The sequence below is a fragment of the Coprinopsis cinerea genome (genome assembly GCF_000182895.1).
Source record: "Coprinopsis cinerea okayama7#130 chromosome 10 map unlocalized cont3.10, whole genome shotgun sequence".
In the NCBI taxonomy this organism is placed as follows: domain Eukaryota; kingdom Fungi; phylum Basidiomycota; class Agaricomycetes; order Agaricales; family Psathyrellaceae; genus Coprinopsis; species Coprinopsis cinerea.
In genome coordinates, this window is record NW_003307535.1 from 398,927 (window position 1) to 415,409 (window position 16,483).

The following is a 16,483-nucleotide window of genomic DNA, read 5'->3' on the forward strand; positions in this document are numbered from 1 at the left end:
CCTTCTGAATCTCCGAGTCTCCTTCCACCACGACGCCAAGCGCACCCCGTCAACCGGACCGATAACACTGACAGCGCAACCTCCTCCGATACCTCCGTCCCCGTGAACCCAACCCTAACCCGAATCCATCCATCAAATCTTCGATCAACACAAACTCGATCGAACTCGAATTGACTCTTTTCCAACCTCACCTCTCCTCCTCCAGCTTCACCTCTCAAAAGTTCTGCTAGGACGCTTACGCTTATCCTGCGATAAGCAGTACTCTCTAAAAAGGATCTTATCCAACCTAGAGCGATAGGAAGATCTACCACTGTTGGGCCTCCAAGTTCTGGTTGAATTCGAAAAACTTGTTGAAGAATGTCTGGAGAAGATAGTTCTGCTACTACTATGGCCGTCGATGCGGTTACTACGACGGAAACTCCCGCCTCTACCACTACCACTACTGCCGCAGCTGCTCCCTCAGAAACTGCAACAACAACCAACCCCGAAAAACCCATCGAAGACGGGGAAGCGCTCGCCAAGATGGAAAAAGCTCGTCAACAAGGTGCGTATCTGTCTACGTCTGTGTGTTGTGAACGGGGATGACTGATTGTAATTTTGAAACGGTACAGTCGAGTTCTACTTTGCAGATTCGAATTTGCCTTATGACAAGTGCGTTTCCTGCCTCCCTCTTCCCTTCCCTTCCCCCTCCCTCCTCCTTCCCCCATCCCCTCACAAACCCCCTCCCACTCCAACCCCCACTAACCCCTCCTCCCTCCCTCCTCCAGATTCATGTGGACCCTGCACACCAAAGACCCCGAACACTGGATCCCCCTCTCCACCATCGCCTCCTTCAAACGCATGCGCGAATACACCGCCCTCGGCGCCGAGTTCGTCTTGAACGCCCTGCGCCCCTCGACCTTCCTCGAGCTCGACGAGAGTGGGAGGGAGGGTGCCGAGTTGGCTGGTGTGAGGGTTAGGAGGAAGACGGAGGTTAGGGAGGTGAAGGATGCGTTTGAGAGGAGTGTTTATGCTGTGAGTTCCTTTGCGTCCCTGTGTGTGTGTGGAAGTGGAAGTAAGTAGTGTTGATTGATGCGTTTGGTATTTTTGTTTTCTTTTTGTAGAAAGGTTTCCCGGAGGAAGACCCCACACTGCAGAAACGCCTCGAAGAGTTCTTTGCGACGTTCGGCAAGGTGAATTCGGTTAGGATGAGGAGGGACGAGCATAAAAAGTTCAAGGTGTGTCTTCCTTCCCGCATGAACCCTTCTGTTTATTTTGTTCCTTTTCTTTATCCCCTTCTGTTTATCCTCCTGTATGGCCTCGTTCGATTCTTGCGTACCGCCTTTACCATGTCAATCGTGTTTTTTCCTCCCATCGCTATTATGTTTCTCGCGCATCTTCATTGCCGCTACCCCTTTTGTGGTTCCCCTCCCACACTTGCCCCTCGAGCCCCCTCCCAGGATATCCATTCCCCCCTCGACGCGTACCCGAGACCTGGAACATCGACATCATACTCCTCCTCGTTTGTTTTTCCTGTGCCGTCGGTCCCCAGATCCATGGCGGCGTTATCCTATACGCTGCTCTGCTTCGTGTTTCGTGAAGTCCCCTGAATCGTTTCGTCTTCTTCTTCAATGACGTTTCGGCGTCAACCTTCCCCGTGACGTTCGACAAGGTCCACGCGTTTCATCTGTCCGCCGTGCCCCCCTGTTCGCTGGGCGACGTCTTGCAAACTGGGGGTTGCCGCTGTCCCTGGACCAGAAGTCCTGTTGTCCCACCCGCCGACTCGATTTCATTTTTTTTTCCTTGGTTGCGCATGGCTGTCCTTTTTCCTGGTTACCCACGACGAATCCGTCCGTATACGATTACGCGTAACTGACACCTCCACTCCCACTTCCAGACCTCCGTGTTCGCTGAATTCGCCGATTTCGAGACTGTGGACAAGTTCCTCAAGGCTGATCCCAAACCTACGTTTGAAGGGAAGGAGTTGTTGATTATGTCCAAGTGGGTCGTCTCTTTCTCTCGTTGGGATTTTCTCCTTGGCTTTTATGAGCCTGTCCCCTTCTGTTTTCGACCATCCTCGCGGGGTTGCATCTCTCAGTTCTACCACTCCGCGGCCGGTCATTCGACCGCCCTCTTTCATGTACTCGATATATAACAACTCCTTCGCCCTTCTCGTTAACGTCTACTTACACCCTAACCCAGACACGACTACTGCGAAATGAAAATCAAAGAAAAAGGTCTAACCGGAAAGGCCGCGAACCACCGCCGCGAAATGCTCGCCAAAGGACGGGGATTCGACGCCTTCCGCGAGTCCTCTACCTCCTCCCCTTCTTCCTCCTCCAAAGACGAACCCAAAGAAATCCTCCTCGAATACATCGGAAACCGCATCCCGATCAAAAAAGATTCCGAAGGGAACGGCTATGTGGAAGAATCCTCCATCCCTTTCGTGCGAGGTGCTACACTCCGGTTCGACGGCTGCGCCGGGGACTGTACCTGGTCCGACATCAAAGACCCTATCAAAACCCTCTTCGACGGTAAACCGCCCTATATCAAGTTTACTCGGGGTGATGATTTTGGGTTGGTGGGATTCCATAAGGCGTTGAGTGAGGAGGAGGTGGAGAAGGTTAAGGAGGCGGTGAGGAAGGTTAATGGAAGGGAGGTGAGGTGGAGTGTGCCCGGGGAGGAGGAGGAGAAGGCGTTCCAGGTTGAGAGGGCACAGGTGGCGGCGAGGGGGGCGATGGCGCAGATTACGGGAGGGGGGAAGAAGGCCGGGTCGGGTGGACGCGGTGGTGGCCGGGGAGGTGGACGTGGTGGCCGGGGAGGAAGGGGTGGTCGGGGTGGAGGACGAGGTGGAGCACGGGATAACGGGAGGAAGGAGAATGGCAAGGAGGCTTCAGGCGGGGCGAAGGAGGAGAAGGGCAAAGCTGAGGGAGGAGATGTAGAGGTTGGTGAGAAGAGGAAGAGGGCTGTTGAGCCTGATGGGGGACCGTATACGGGTGTGAGGGGTACGAATGCCCCGCCTGCGGTTGTTGCGTCTAGTGAGAGTGCGGCGAAGAAGGCCAAGACGGATGCTTGAGGTGGGCGTACATCAAGGGCGTTGGTCGTCCTTCATCTAGGGTGTTTGATGGTACCCTTCATCGCTAACCGCACCGCTGGGTTCTCCACCTCTCAAAAATCGAAATGAAATGTTATCCATGTAGCACTAGTTTCTGCTTTTTTGTTGTGTTTGTTTCGTCTGTAGTATGTAGTACCACGTAGCTAGGTCAGGACGACTGAACGAATTGCATATTTATCTTACCAAGTCGCGAGCGAGGGACTGAACGAATTTGAAGGTGTTCTAAGTTATTTCTCTACTTACCGCGTTCGAGTTCCCTTTTCGCAGCGCTACTTAGACCATATGTTCCATAAATTAGATGGTACGGTGGTTTGATGGAGATTTGAGCTTGGTCGCTGTTGTGCGTACGTACCAGTGATGGCATCAGCGCGCCGTGCTTGACGCGAATCGCGACTGGGACTGGGTTTCCTCTCTGGAATCTTCATCACCCAAAGGTTGCTGCACCAGAAGATGCAGAGATCCCTAAGGCATCGCATAACTTGCAGCCAATAATGATTAATGAGCGCTGAGCCGTCGGTCTTCTATCTTTTCGAACCCCGAGCCCCAACATGCCCACAGTGCGCACACAAGTCGCTTCTCACCTTTTCATAATCCTTTCACCTTGACCGCTACTCTCCGCCATCCTGATATCACGATTCCTCTCCCTATCCCAGCGACGATGCCTCCTTCGACAGTATAGCACCTCGGCGTCCAATGAAGACTTCTTCCGATTCACATCAGGACGATGGCTGCACGACGAGGACAACCAAAACGCACTGCGGTACCAACGCTTCAACGTCGAGGCGCTAAAGAACGCCGCCACGCTCAGCCTCTCAGATGCACCTCAAGCTCAAGTGTCCAACTTTAGCAAACTAGCAGAGGGACGATGCAACAAGGTGTTTGACGTGCAATTCACGGATGGGCGGCGGGTGTTATCGCTCGCGTGCCCACTCCCCTCGCTGGACCTGCGCACTTGGTGACAGCCAGCGAAGTGGCGACGATGAAATTTCTAAGGGAGCGGTTGGGGTTGGTGCAGGTCCCCCGGGTTCTTTCGTGGTCTTCGCGGGCAGAGCACACGCCCGTCGAAGCGGAGTATGTTATCATGGACGTCGCGGACGGTGTAGAGCTGCCATTCTCGGTCTGGCACCAGCTGACCATGCACCAGAAACTACGCCTGGTGGACCAATGGATTAAATTTGAATCTACGGTCATCAAGGCCCTCTCGGGTGGTGGGTACGGCTCGCTGTATTATCGCAAGGACCTTCCGCCAGAGGTTGCGCGGGATGTATTCGTGGACGGCCAGGCGGAAGAGGAGTTTGCACTCGGTCCTAGTACCGTACAGCTCGGGTATTGGGAGGAACGCTTCGGCTGGCCGAGAGACCTAGACCTTGACTGTGGACCATGTACGTGTTCCTATCTACATGCTTCGAGTTCTACAACTGAATGTATCCTCCAGGGCCAGATGTCTTATCCCATCTCAAATCTCTCTCCGACTCCGAGCGTGCCTGGATCCGCAAATTCGGCACGCCCCTCTCGTACGGCAGGCGCACATACAGGGCACCATGGGAGCTCCCTCCGCACCTCCAGATCCCCTCGAACCACATCCGCCTGCTCGACCAGTACGACGACATCGCCCCTACCTCATCCCCAAGGACAAATCTTTCCACCGCCCCGTTCTCACCCTCCGCTACTCGCACCAGAACAACATCTTCCTCTCCCGCGAGGCGCTCGAACGCGACGGGACCATCCAGATCTCAGCTGTGATCGACTGGCAGCACACCGCTGTCCTCCCCCTCTACCTCACGACGTTCATTCCGCAGTTCATCCAGCTGGCCATCCCCGCACCCGGGCAGCCCCAGGAACAATTCACCAAGGAAATAGCGTACCTCCGCAAAGCGTACCACGCGTTGTATTACGAAACAGGTGGAGACGTCGATTGGGCGACGATTGTAATGTCAGAGATTGACGGGAGTTTCCCACTTTCGCAGACGGTCCCTGCAGGGGCAGAGCGATGTTGGCATAGGGGGTATGCCAATCTCAAAAAGCGTCTCATTGACATTGGGACCCGGTGGGTACAGCTAATTGGACCTGGCGTTCCCTTTCCTCGTCCTGAACTGTGTTCTGACCCGGAGGAGGCTGTGCGCGCCGAGGAGGACGATGTAAAGTGGACTGAGGTTGCCGGCGAGTTGGATGCGATACAGCGGTTTGTTGGTGTGGGGTCGGCTTGGGGGGTGTCGAATGAGGACTATGAGGGGGCTGTCGCGGCGAATCGGGAGTTGTGCAAGGCTTGGGTTGAAAGTTTGACCGAGGAGGACAAGAGAGGGATGGGTGGTGTGGATCCTGTGGATATTTGGCCAGTTCGACCTTGATGATACTCGGTGTGTGTCATATACAGCAGTCGCATAAGTCGCACTACATTAGATATTCTATTTGGCTAAAATACGCGTCTACCAATAGTATTGGCATTTTGATGAACATTATTGAATTAAGCGCCCACCCCGCGGGGCACCCCCCCCTTACCACTTGGGCATCAAAGATGGCTCGCGATCGTTCCCCGCTTGTGCGGGGCACATCGAGAGTATTTCCTGTTACCTCAATGATCTCCCTTGATTAGTACAGCCGCTCATAGGTAATACCCTTGCTTCTAGGCCACCATTACCGGATGCCCAGGAGTCATTCAGTCTTCTAATTCCCTTTTATGGTGATAGGAAGTCCTTTATCCCCTCTATTCTCTGGCTAGCTTTCAACTTACCGAGGAGTCCTAAAAGACGTTCCTCGCCCTCGCCCTCGACTTCGCTCTCATCCCAATGCCCAAGTCACACTTCTACGTCCGCCCGCTCGAGGAACGCGACATCCCTTCAGTGCTGCGAATATGCAGGAGGACATTAGCCAACGACCCTTTGACGACTTACATATGCGGCTCCGAGTCTGATTCCGAGCCTTCCTCGCCCATCGATAGCGATATCAAGTCGACGTCCGAGTCTGCGGCGTCATCATCCCTCCTCCTCCGTATAGACGCCTATGTTACTCTGCTTTTGTCATGGGCGAGGTCGAAGGGTGGTGCCGTCGACGTTGTGTGTACGCGTACCAGGGTGGATTCAGATGAGGATGGTGATGAGGATGGTACGGAAGAGACGGAAGTCGTAGCCGGTGTGGCGGCGTGGTGTCCCTCGAATCGGCGACTCGGAACTTTCTCCTGGAGAGGGTTGTGGAGTTGTCAGTGGGCGTCCCTGGAAGCGTTGGGTTTGCTTTATCGACTTGGAGTGTACCCCGCCAAGGTCTGTCTCTGTCTCCGCTTCACGAATAGCATGTTCAAAGGGATTTCACCGCTGCCTCCCTGGGACTGACTGACTCACCTTTCCTTTACTTTTACCTTTAGCTTTTATAGCGCCTCTTGTTCGATTACCCAGCTCAGAGCTCAGACTCGTGGAAAAGAGTCATACACGTCGACCCCTCCCTCCGCCTCGCGTATGAGACGTCCTGGTCTTTAGAACTCATGGTGACTGACGTTGGGTACCACAAACGAGGTTCGTACTCCTCGATTGCGCTAAGCCGTACTATCACGTTTGATTCCGCTCAGCCGTATTATCATCCTCGAATCCGATTCCGCTAAACTGACGCGATACGATATGATCGTTTTATATTGCAGGCCTAGAATCAATGCTTCTTCAAGCCCACAAAGCTCGCTCGGCGGTCGGAGGAGGTCCAGGAGCACTCCTCCTCGAAGCTACAACCATCTTCGAGATGAAATACTTTAGAGAACTTGGTTTTGAGGTAAGTAAGGAATAATCTGTTGTGTTCTGGTTCCGACTTTCGACTTTCGACAAAGTTGACCTTTTTGCAATCGTCCTGTCTCGACTCTCCGAGGCTTGACGAAGTTCGTTTGGGCTATGGCAGTGGGAACGTGTTCGTATATCTAACTGACGATTCAATTTTCCGGAACTCGCAGCTATTTGATAGATTCAAACTCGACCTCGCCGGCGGCAACTCGGATGAACCGTATAGTAGCAGCAGCGTTAATGGACCCGCGGCGAAGATTGAAATCTTCTCCATGATGCAGCTGGCTCGAACATAGACATGATAGGCCCTGGCATCACTTCATCTTCTCTGGAGAGAGAGAGAGAGAGAGAGAGAGAGAGAGAGAGAGAGGCAGGGCTCGTACAAGTAACAAAAAGAATACTACAGTGCATTATACAAATGTCCCAGGCAGACCGACATTCCGGTCGGCCATTATCTATGGTACAAGTACAAGGGGAGAATGGCTATGGCTAGGGCTATGTACTAAAGGGCTGGAGAAGGGTATCGTCGAAATCTCCACGATGAATGATGTAACAACAAGCTCGGAGTCGTACATACAAACAACAATGCGAAAGCGTGTAAGAAGATAGATGGCGGTGAATCCAGTAGCCTAGGTGCTACTTGATCCAAGTCTAACTGAAGTGACATAGGTGAAAACGATGGTAACGTTAACGACAGTGTACTAAGGTATTTTTTTCTTCTTTTTTCTTTCTGTTCACGGTTCCCCAGCGCGCGCTCCATGCCTACCCTGACTTCCCCCCACTCCCTTAACACTCTCAACCTCGTCCTCTACCTGAGAATGTAATTCAATCATTCCAGGCGAGTGAGGGTGAGACGCGTCGGGATTCTTGATATGGCCCAGAGCTTTGGGGTTGAAAGCGAAGGATCCGACGGGGACGAACGTTGACGCGAGGATGATCACCGAGGCTACCGAAAATTGAATGCTATTGGTTGGTAGAATAGTGAGAGAAAGCTAAAGGTCAGCGATCGCGCATGTGGCCTGAAATGAATTGTAGTACGCACCCTCCGATGGTCAGTAAGGAGCGGGTGATAGTCCCATTATCCTGGAAGTCTCGGTCCAGTACGCCACCCAAGACAGAACTAAGAACAGCGTAGAAGATGATATAGCTCGAGTAGAGGAATGCCTAGAACCATCATGAGCCTTCAGACTCGTCACCAGGATGATGAGGAAACGCACCATGACGGCCCCGAGTGCTGACACGCGGGGATGAACTGAAAGAAACGTCTCCATTAACCATCTACTAGCATTTTGGATGTTTATGTCTTACCAAAGTTTGCCTCAGTCAGTGCAGACTGGATGTACGCGGCCAAAGACACATCTCCCGCAGCCCAACCCATCGAGATGGGGAAGAAGCAGCCTGCCACTGCCCATGCCCATTTGACATCTCGTGGTTGAGCCATTCGTGAAAAGTAGGGAAGAAGCCAGACGAGGTTGAGCTAGAGGGATGACGCCGGACGGTGAGTGAAGAAGAACAGAATGGGTGGCTGAAGAGGGCCTTACAGCAAGCGCATCGAATCTCAGCCATGGTACCGGTGTCGTCACAATGTTCGAGAGAAGCAGCACGGCGACCGCACCGAGAAGCTAGACGTCGACGTTAGTTGATAAGGTAGTTCTGAAACCGTTCGTCGACTTACTTCACCAAAGTTGGATCCACCAACCATAATTTGACTCCAAGCTGAAGTTTCCAACACGCGCGTGGCAAAGGCAGTGCCTAGCGCACTCTCCAGGTATCGATGGCAGTAAAGTGCGATGGAACTGAACAACATGAGAACCATGGAGACAAATGGTCGCCAAGAAGCGCTTACTATGAGGGTAACAGCCCTACAACGAGCGTTAATTCTAACGATCCTTAATAAGTTAATACCTGTGACTCACAGAAAAACCGCCGATTGGTGAAGAGAAGCTTCCCTCCAATCCACACCGATTCCCCAAAGCCAGTCGCACCCCGGATGACTTGCTTGAAGTACCCTTCCGAGCGCCCATTGGATTGACTGACCTTTGACAAGCCTGTTTGGTTGAGCTCTCCGTCGATGGCGTTTTGACGCTTGAAGGATAAGGTGCTAATGAATAGCCAGATTGCCTATTGGGAAGGTGTAAATGGAGTCTCGAGGTATATGAGTAAAGACCACTGACTCCAGCAAAAGTGAAGAAAACTGGGGTCATGAAGAAACTGTAGTTGTTACCAAAACGGGAGATCGCAGAGGACGAGGCGAATGCGCCTCCCGTGCCGGCAATTTCTATGGTTTGAGATGAGCGTCTGTCAGTGAGTCGACGAGGTTCACGTACCATAGAAGATGTGCTATCGTATTCCACGTTAGTCACGCGAGAAATAAATATCGATATATTGAAAATACGCACCACTGTTGCATCCATCGGGCGGAGTTTGTGCGCCTTGCCACCCACGATATCGACTGGACTGAGATGAGGTTTAATGAGTTTACCGACCTACCAAATGGACAGAAAATACCCACATTACTCTGCGGATCAGCTCCACCATCCCGTAACATACCCCCGACAAGGTCCATATCAGGAAAATCTTCGACACTGTCAACGAAGAGTGGAAGCGAAACTGGTACTCTACACACCAAGTCCACAGGCCAGGTACCGTACTGGGTTTCCTTCGTGATTGGATCCTTGAATTCCCCGTCTAAAAAGGTGCAATATTAGCACGAGTTCATCGAAGAGTGGGCTAACAAACCTGTAGCGGCGTCAATAATGAGGAGCAGGGCGGTCATAAGCGCAAATGCGAAGATGCTGAAAGCCAACACCGTCCGCGTCGGCCAGCGCTTGATGAGGGGTGCAATCAAGATAGCACCTATACACTGCGCTGCCTGGTTGAGGCCTTTAGCTGCGCCAACTGGTGGGTCGTGTGTATAAGCGCCGAACAGATTTCACGAGCGACGAGGATGTCACATACGTTTGGTAAAAGCGTGCTCTGTCTCGAACCGATCTGCAGCGAGTGTGATGATCGACCCATTGAAGAATTCGATGCCGAATTTGTAGCACATTATACCCCCAATGTAGAACGCGCTGTGGTGGTGGTGGTGTTAACAAATTGACCGTAGCTCGCGTGAATCCCTATGAAAACCCACATATTCCGCTTTTCATAGTGAGTATACGCTACAAACGAGCCAATAGTCAGCGAATAAGCCCGCAGCGAAGCACCTCCAACTTACATCTCCAAATTGCCTTGACCCCGAGCATGACGTCCAGAAGCAACCGCGAGACCTGCGCGAAGGGAGGGGAAGGACATGAAGAAGATGGTGTAAAGGTGCATACACTTCATAAGCCCACTCATGCCGGTGCACGTTTGTCAATTCTTTCAGTGTTTGCCCTGCCGAGTATGTTTGGGCGTCCATCGCATTCTAGAATTAGTGTTATTGTCCAGACGATGGGCATATCCATCAACTTCCGATGCGATGGGAGGGCTGTGGAGGGGATGCGATTAAACAGAATGCGGGGGCGTGGTTTCAAGCTAGTGGGTCAGTGAGACGAGAAAAGATCACTGAGTCTACGTAGGGCTTCAGATACCTGCACAAGACCAGAAAAACAAGCTTACGGCCGATAACAGAACGTTGGAGCATGAGATAGTGTCCGAAAGAACCGGGCACCTACTACGCACGTTCGTAGGAAGGCATTGGAAGGTTGTCATTCCCTTCACTTGATCAAACCTTCTACCCTCTTTGACGTGACAGGATCACCAGAGCCATGAAGCGGGAGTAAACAGGAAATCCAGGAACCCGAGTTTCGACCAGAAAATTGGAGGAGAGCGTAGTCATTGACAAGCTGCGGACCGAAAGGAAACCTGCTGGGGAAGCCGTAAACTTAAGGCCACGGACACTATATCATCACTTCCATCATCGTGATGCCGAACGGAAGCAATTCAAGCAATCTAAACTCGAAAGTGATTATCTTCTCCAAAGGATCGAGTCTGGTTCGCGAGTCTAGGTAAAAGGCTTTCGGAAAAAGTAGTCAACGTTCGGCTGGAGAAGATTTGGAATGACATTGGCGCAAGCTCTGGTGGATGCCAGTGGTTGCCCAATGATTTGGATCCTGCCGACGTTTGGCCCATCCATAAGCTGGGCAAAATCAAAGGGATCCTGTAGCGGAGAAGGGGAGGTGAGGAACCTATACAGTCCAATCAATCCTAGAAATATCCTCGCACTGCGGACCGACGGTACACCACCAACAACATTCCAGTGGCCCAGAGCGTACTACCGTGCTCGAAATACTTGGCGATCGGCATCTCCAAAGCCGACGGCAACCGATCACTCAATCACGATCCCTCGGCAACCCGCGCGGACGGCTTTAACGGCCCCAATCTCCGAGTCGGGTTATCGCACTCCCGCCGTATATAACCCTCTCCGGCTCAAGAAAATGAAGGGTTTACACAGTACCTCCATCACCTCCGCCCCTCAAGGGAGCTTACCCTACCCTTCCGTTACTGCGAATAAAAACCTCAGGAATATACCCCCGCCAATCGTCGCAGAGGCAGGTCCTAAAACCCCTTTACACCAACCTTCGAAGTAAAACATCACGAGCGTCAGCCCTGGCGGTTTAGCTAGCCAAAATTCACTTTCATCACCGACCATCCCACTCATGCCCATCACCACCTCAAGTTCAACCTCGAATTCAACTTCATCTCTAAGCGAGCTGTGCCTCGCCATGTACCCAAACACAGACGACGGGTACTGGATCTCCCCGCCCAACTGGATCGTCGACCTGACGAAAAAGTTGGAGAGAAGAGTCGGTGTGTTCGGGGCTCCCATACACGGCCTGAAATCGGGTTTTAGAAAATTGAAGCGAGTGGCTTCGAGGGTACGCAGATTTAGTGAATAGAACCTGGACTGACCTCTGTATTGAATCGGCGTTGAATCAGACTGTCGGGCACGATACCTCGGAGTCGCCTGACGAGGAAGGAACAGAACTCGACGAGATACCCACTCGGTCACCATGAATCCAAAAGATCCCAGTAGCCTACTTCGCAACCCTCTTCACGGACACTACACGAATAGACCCACTCCCAATATTTCGATTCTACCAAAAATTAGATTGCATGTATTACAACAGTTTGCTAGATGCGGCTGGAGCCACCTTTCTACGAATCAGCTTGATAATATACAGGGGTATTGTGCTGATAGCGACGATAACAGCTGTCTTCCATGCGAAAGCAACAGAAACAACAAAGGTAAGATCTACACTCAGATAGTCAGAAGCTGCACCTTGGCTGGGAAAGAGAGGACGTACCGAAATACTCGGGAAGGAAAGCCATACTCGCGACATAGAAGAATAGCGTGACGATTTCCGAGATGACCATGTAAAGATGCCTGGAAGTTTTGTCAGTCACGGCGAAGGAAAAGACCGTGAAAAGACTAACCATGTCGTAATCTCCAAAGCAACCATGATAAGTTCATTCAAAATAAGAGCAGTGAACGAAATAGATACGATATGCAGGAACTCAGTCTCAAAGAGGACGAGCGACATGATCATGATGGCCGCCCCTAGTATAACCTTCAGCATTACTCTGATCCTGGAAGATAACAGTACACACCTTGGTAAAGACTGATCATACACCATTGGAAGAACGTCTTGTACGACAACGAACGTCCCTATCGACGACATTCAGCGAGGCTCTGCCACCAAGAAAGGTTCGCCACATACCTTCGTCAGTTCCTTATACAGCTCCGGATACAGCAAGGCAAGGTCCTCGCTAACATCCCGATCGAGGACAAGAGAGAACACAGGGGCCATAGTATACACCGTCGCATATCCAACCAATAACCAGCCCTGATACAACGCGATCGGAGCAAAGTAGAAGATGGCCGAGAACACGGCCTGCATAATCGAGATGATCAAGCCACGGTGGATGACGAATTGAGCCAGCTTGGCCGAACGACGATACGAGTTGCGGCCGTGCCAGAGCAGGAGCTTGGTGAGGTAGCTGAACTGTGTGACGGAGAAATCGGCCGCTAGTGATGCTTGTTTTCCTTCCTTGCCCACGATACCGACACCTAAACGACGTGGGTGAGGAAATGGAATATCGAGACAGGAGGCAAATGCACGTACCAACATCTGCTGCCTGGATCATGCTCACATCGTTACCTCCGTCTCCGATACAGCACACCCTCTTCTTCGTGAACTTCCGAATAAGCCTAGCCACATCAGCCTTCTGGGTAGGCGAGCATCGACAAGCCACCACCGCAGAAAGCTTCGTTGCAATCTCAATAAACTCGTTTTGGAAGAGGTTCAGACAGAGCTATAACGGGTCCACATTGCATCAGCGCTCCATGCCAAAGAATCGATACTCGATGCAGCACACCTGTAGCGATTCGCCATCGATGACCAAGCAGCAATCCAACTTGTTCTGCAGGAAGTCGAGCTGATCTCGGATCTGGTCGGCGGTTTTCACTGGAAGGTTTACACTATCAACAACAAGGCATGACCTGGAGTATAAAGAGAGACATACGCTTCGACAGCTCGTGAATGTACTGGTTCCTGGCTACCAGTTTCGTCGAAATCGCAATACAACGAGCGGTTTCCACTTTGTCACCCGTCAACATCCAAATCTTGATCCCAGCGTTGCGGAGGAGCTCCAATGTCGATTTCACATCGTCCTGCAACTTGTCTTCAACCCCTGTCAATCCCAGAAGCTCGAGGTCATGTTCAAGGTACTGCTCGACAACCGCAGCCATGGCTTCGTTCCTCCCTTCGAGCCTGATGCTGGCAGCATGGTGCTCCTTTACAAACTCGTTGTACAGCTGAGAGCTGAGCCGTTTCCTCGCCATGACGAGGGTTCGAAGACCTTCACGTGCCATGTTCGCGGTTTCCTCTTCCAACCAGTCGTTGCGCTGGACGATCTTCGCCATCACAACATCCGCTCCCTTCTGCAAGAACATGATTTCTCCAGTTGACACGTCCCGCACCACGATACCCATGCGCTTGGATTCCGAGGTGAAAGGGAAGATTTCGAGGATGTCAAAGGTCATCCTTGCTCCGGATGGGTCCTGCAATTCCATTTTGGTTCGATCACGGAAGACGAGAGTGAGGCCGACAGAGGCTGTCCAATTTACGATCGCAACTTCGTCCGGTGAAGATGCTTGATAAGTCACGGTCCCATCTTCATTTGTCACTGGAGTTACCTAGAGGAGGAAAATTGCATAAACATGTTTTGAAACATACGGCAAAGGATCAAGGGTCTTGCTTACATTGTGACAGAGTGCTAGGCTGAGAACCACATCGCGGACACGGGAAGACATATCCCGTTTACCTCTCGTGGCAAGTTGAGCCCCAGTTGATAACGACCCTGTGATAGGACACAATGAATACCCTGGGGCAGCTGGAATCAAGGGGACGAACCATGTTCTGCACCAAACGCCACCGCCAATTGATGTGCGACCTCATCCATGGAGTCAGCACCGTATGACATGGTCCCCATATGAAGCTTCCTCATCTCCATTTCTGGACGACACTGTCAACTTGAAAGGGTCTACAAACTCGGCGAAATCAGGGACTTGCCGTTCTGAGTCAGTGTACCGGTCTTATCACTGAGTAGGTATGTGATCCGCCCCAGCTCCTCGGGAAGGGTGCTTGTACGAACAATGGTGTTCGGAATCTCCTTATCGTTCATGATCTGATGTGCATACACCGTTTTGCCCATGTCGAGATTGATACGCAAACTGGAAACTTCATTTAGATATGGAACGAGAAAGCATAGCGGGAGTGACTTTACCTAATGGGAATGATCGAGGAGAAGAGGATAAGGAAGCGGAACACGTAGATGTACCACAGACCACGGAACCCGTTTAGGGCGACGAGCACGAACGACAGAGCGAATGTCACCGCGCAAAGAATCTAAAGTAATGTTAATTTGGACCGAAAGATGATTTCATCGATCACTTACCTTGGCCAGATTGTTGATCTCGTAGTCCAACAAGCCGACCTTTGTTTCAGGATGACTTGTGTTCATCACTGCGCGAGTGTCCGAGCCAGTGTAGATCACGAACCCAACAGCTGAACCTGCAGCCAACACTGTGTTGGACCACAGAATATTCTCGGCTGTCAAAGGAGCCACGGAAGGGGACATGTTTTGCAAGGGTACGGAGTCGGCATCCACGTTCACGGTGCTTGAAGGATGGGGCTTGTTCAGGGTAAAGGTTCCAACGAAGGTGTGGATATCCTTGATGGGCGGGTCCGCTATTGACGTGATCAGCGCGTCAAACGCAGCGAGGATGGAATACTCCTACCATAGACCTCAGCGTCTAGTCGGGGTAGATCTTTCTCGTCCATCTTCTGGGTTTCTGGGACGGCGACACGGAGTTTCCAATCAGTTTCACCGTCGAGCTGGTCCGTTCGAATGAAGCAGGTTCCGGATGCATCTGATGTCTTGAGAAGGACGACGTCCGCTGGAACGCGTTGATTCTTCTCCAGGTGGATGAGGTCGCCAACGCGGAGCGAGGATGAGGGAACAGATCGCGTATTGGCGTGTGCACTGAGATACTCTTCTTCTTCTGGCGAGTTTCTCCCGGAGGTAGGTGTTGGCCGTTCGAGAATAAGGTAGCGCTGGGAGTTCGCTTCCTTGTCTCTGAGATGGCGTTTGTAATCATCGTATGCTTCCTTCCCAATGGTGACGGACAGAACAAAAGCGAGAGGCGCAATGTAGGTCACAAGGAAACCTATCCGCAATGCTGGGACAAATTGAGACAGCGCGACTAGGAGGAAATATAGGTTGAAGAAGAACTTGAACTGCTCGTAGAGGACGACGGGGAGGAAGGTGAAGACGTTGTACTTCTGGTTCCGCACGATGTTGGCCGGGAATTTCGACTGAAGCTTCTCTAGAAATGGTGTAAGTTGCTGCAATACGGTGTCTTTGGTCAATCCACCAACCTGGAGGATTGAAAGGGATGGTCCTTGACTTGTCTTTGGGACCAGGACCAACAGATTTTAATGGTGGTGCTGGAGAACGCTTGACCAAGGTCAGAAATCGACTACGGGATCTGGCGCTGGGAACCTCACTGGTGTTGGGGGTGTACGGTTCGACCGTGGCTGGGCATCGCTGTCGTCGTCGTCCTCGTAGGCGTCGTCTAACAGTCCGGCCCGCTCTTCTGGGTCGTCTACATATCTCTGCTGCAATCGCGAGCGTCCAAAGTTTCTCCCTGAGCGTGATGCGGCACCGATGATTGTGGTCGACCGATGCATGTCGGGCGACTGCAAGGTGATTCGCGCCTCAGCGTCGTCGAGTGGTGTATAGTCTCCCCTGTTTCGTTTGAGCTTCCTTAGAGGGATATCCGACATGTAAAGCGTCGGCAACGTCCTAAATAGTCTGACCGTCAAAATGAACTCCCGAACGCCACCAATGTGACCGTGACAAGCGTACCAGTCCACTAGACGATAAGGAATGAGCCGCTGGCATAAGACGTTGCGAACAGGCCTTTAGCGGGTCGTCGTCGTTGCCCAAAGGTCGTGTTCGCTGTTGTTAATGACGTTGACCACCGTCACCGCCAATCGTGGGTGACCGTGATTGAGACGGAGCTTGAATTTCCGCAGTCATCAATTTCCACCCGCCGCTGTGTCGTCGTCGTCGTTGCTCCCGA

General features: G+C 52.0%; 5 protein-coding genes across 5 annotated transcripts; 3 read left to right on the forward strand and 2 right to left on the reverse strand.

Annotated features, from left to right (window-relative positions):
- Positions 1-202: 202 nt before the first annotated feature.
- On the forward strand, positions 203-3,055 carry CC1G_01591 (hypothetical protein; the record flags this gene model as incomplete). Its single annotated transcript, XM_001833862.2, has 6 exons — positions 203-544; positions 612-651; positions 768-1,014; positions 1,104-1,217; positions 1,877-1,980; positions 2,182-3,055. The coding sequence occupies exons 1-6, from the start codon at positions 358-360 to the stop codon at positions 3,053-3,055; spliced, it is 1,566 nt and encodes a 521-aa protein (XP_001833914.1). The 5' UTR covers positions 203-357.
- Positions 3,056-3,642: 587 nt separating this feature from the next.
- Positions 3,643-5,442, forward strand: CC1G_15263 (protein kinase subdomain-containing protein PKL/CAK/Fmp29; the record flags this gene model as incomplete). The annotated part of the gene is made up of 4 exons (XM_002910309.1): positions 3,643-3,651; positions 3,769-4,049; positions 4,088-4,476; positions 4,505-5,442. The coding sequence occupies 4 exons, from the start codon at positions 3,643-3,645 to the stop codon at positions 5,440-5,442; spliced, it is 1,617 nt and encodes a 538-aa protein (XP_002910355.1).
- Positions 5,443-5,880: 438 nt separating this feature from the next.
- Positions 5,881-7,148, forward strand: CC1G_15264 (hypothetical protein; the record flags this gene model as incomplete). The annotated part of the gene is made up of 5 exons (XM_002910310.1): positions 5,881-6,351; positions 6,462-6,600; positions 6,723-6,847; positions 6,903-6,950; positions 7,023-7,148. 5 exons carry the CDS (start codon positions 5,881-5,883, stop codon positions 7,146-7,148), a joined length of 909 nt encoding a protein of 302 aa, XP_002910356.1.
- Positions 7,149-7,586: 438 nt separating this feature from the next.
- Positions 7,587-10,097, reverse strand: CC1G_01593 (hypothetical protein; the record flags this gene model as incomplete). Its single annotated transcript, XM_001833864.2, has 17 exons — positions 7,587-7,815; positions 7,895-8,016; positions 8,070-8,104; positions 8,161-8,329; positions 8,394-8,474; positions 8,528-8,648; positions 8,699-8,714; positions 8,769-8,973; positions 9,027-9,130; positions 9,180-9,192; positions 9,252-9,338; positions 9,403-9,429; positions 9,479-9,540; positions 9,592-9,750; positions 9,811-9,923; positions 9,986-10,013; positions 10,070-10,097. 17 exons carry the CDS (start codon positions 10,095-10,097, stop codon positions 7,587-7,589), a joined length of 1,599 nt encoding a protein of 532 aa, XP_001833916.2.
- A 1,857-nt stretch (positions 10,098-11,954) lies between these two features.
- CC1G_01594 (protein transporter) lies at positions 11,955-16,184 on the reverse strand (the record flags this gene model as incomplete). The annotated part of the gene is made up of 16 exons (XM_001833865.2): positions 11,955-12,088; positions 12,141-12,220; positions 12,271-12,394; positions 12,445-12,502; positions 12,555-12,904; positions 12,960-13,149; positions 13,213-13,301; positions 13,360-14,032; positions 14,099-14,196; positions 14,250-14,351; positions 14,388-14,569; positions 14,623-14,744; positions 14,794-15,086; positions 15,137-15,724; positions 15,777-15,855; positions 15,906-16,184. The coding sequence occupies 16 exons, from the start codon at positions 16,182-16,184 to the stop codon at positions 11,955-11,957; spliced, it is 3,441 nt and encodes a 1,146-aa protein (XP_001833917.2).
- Positions 16,185-16,483: the final 299 nt, after the last annotated feature.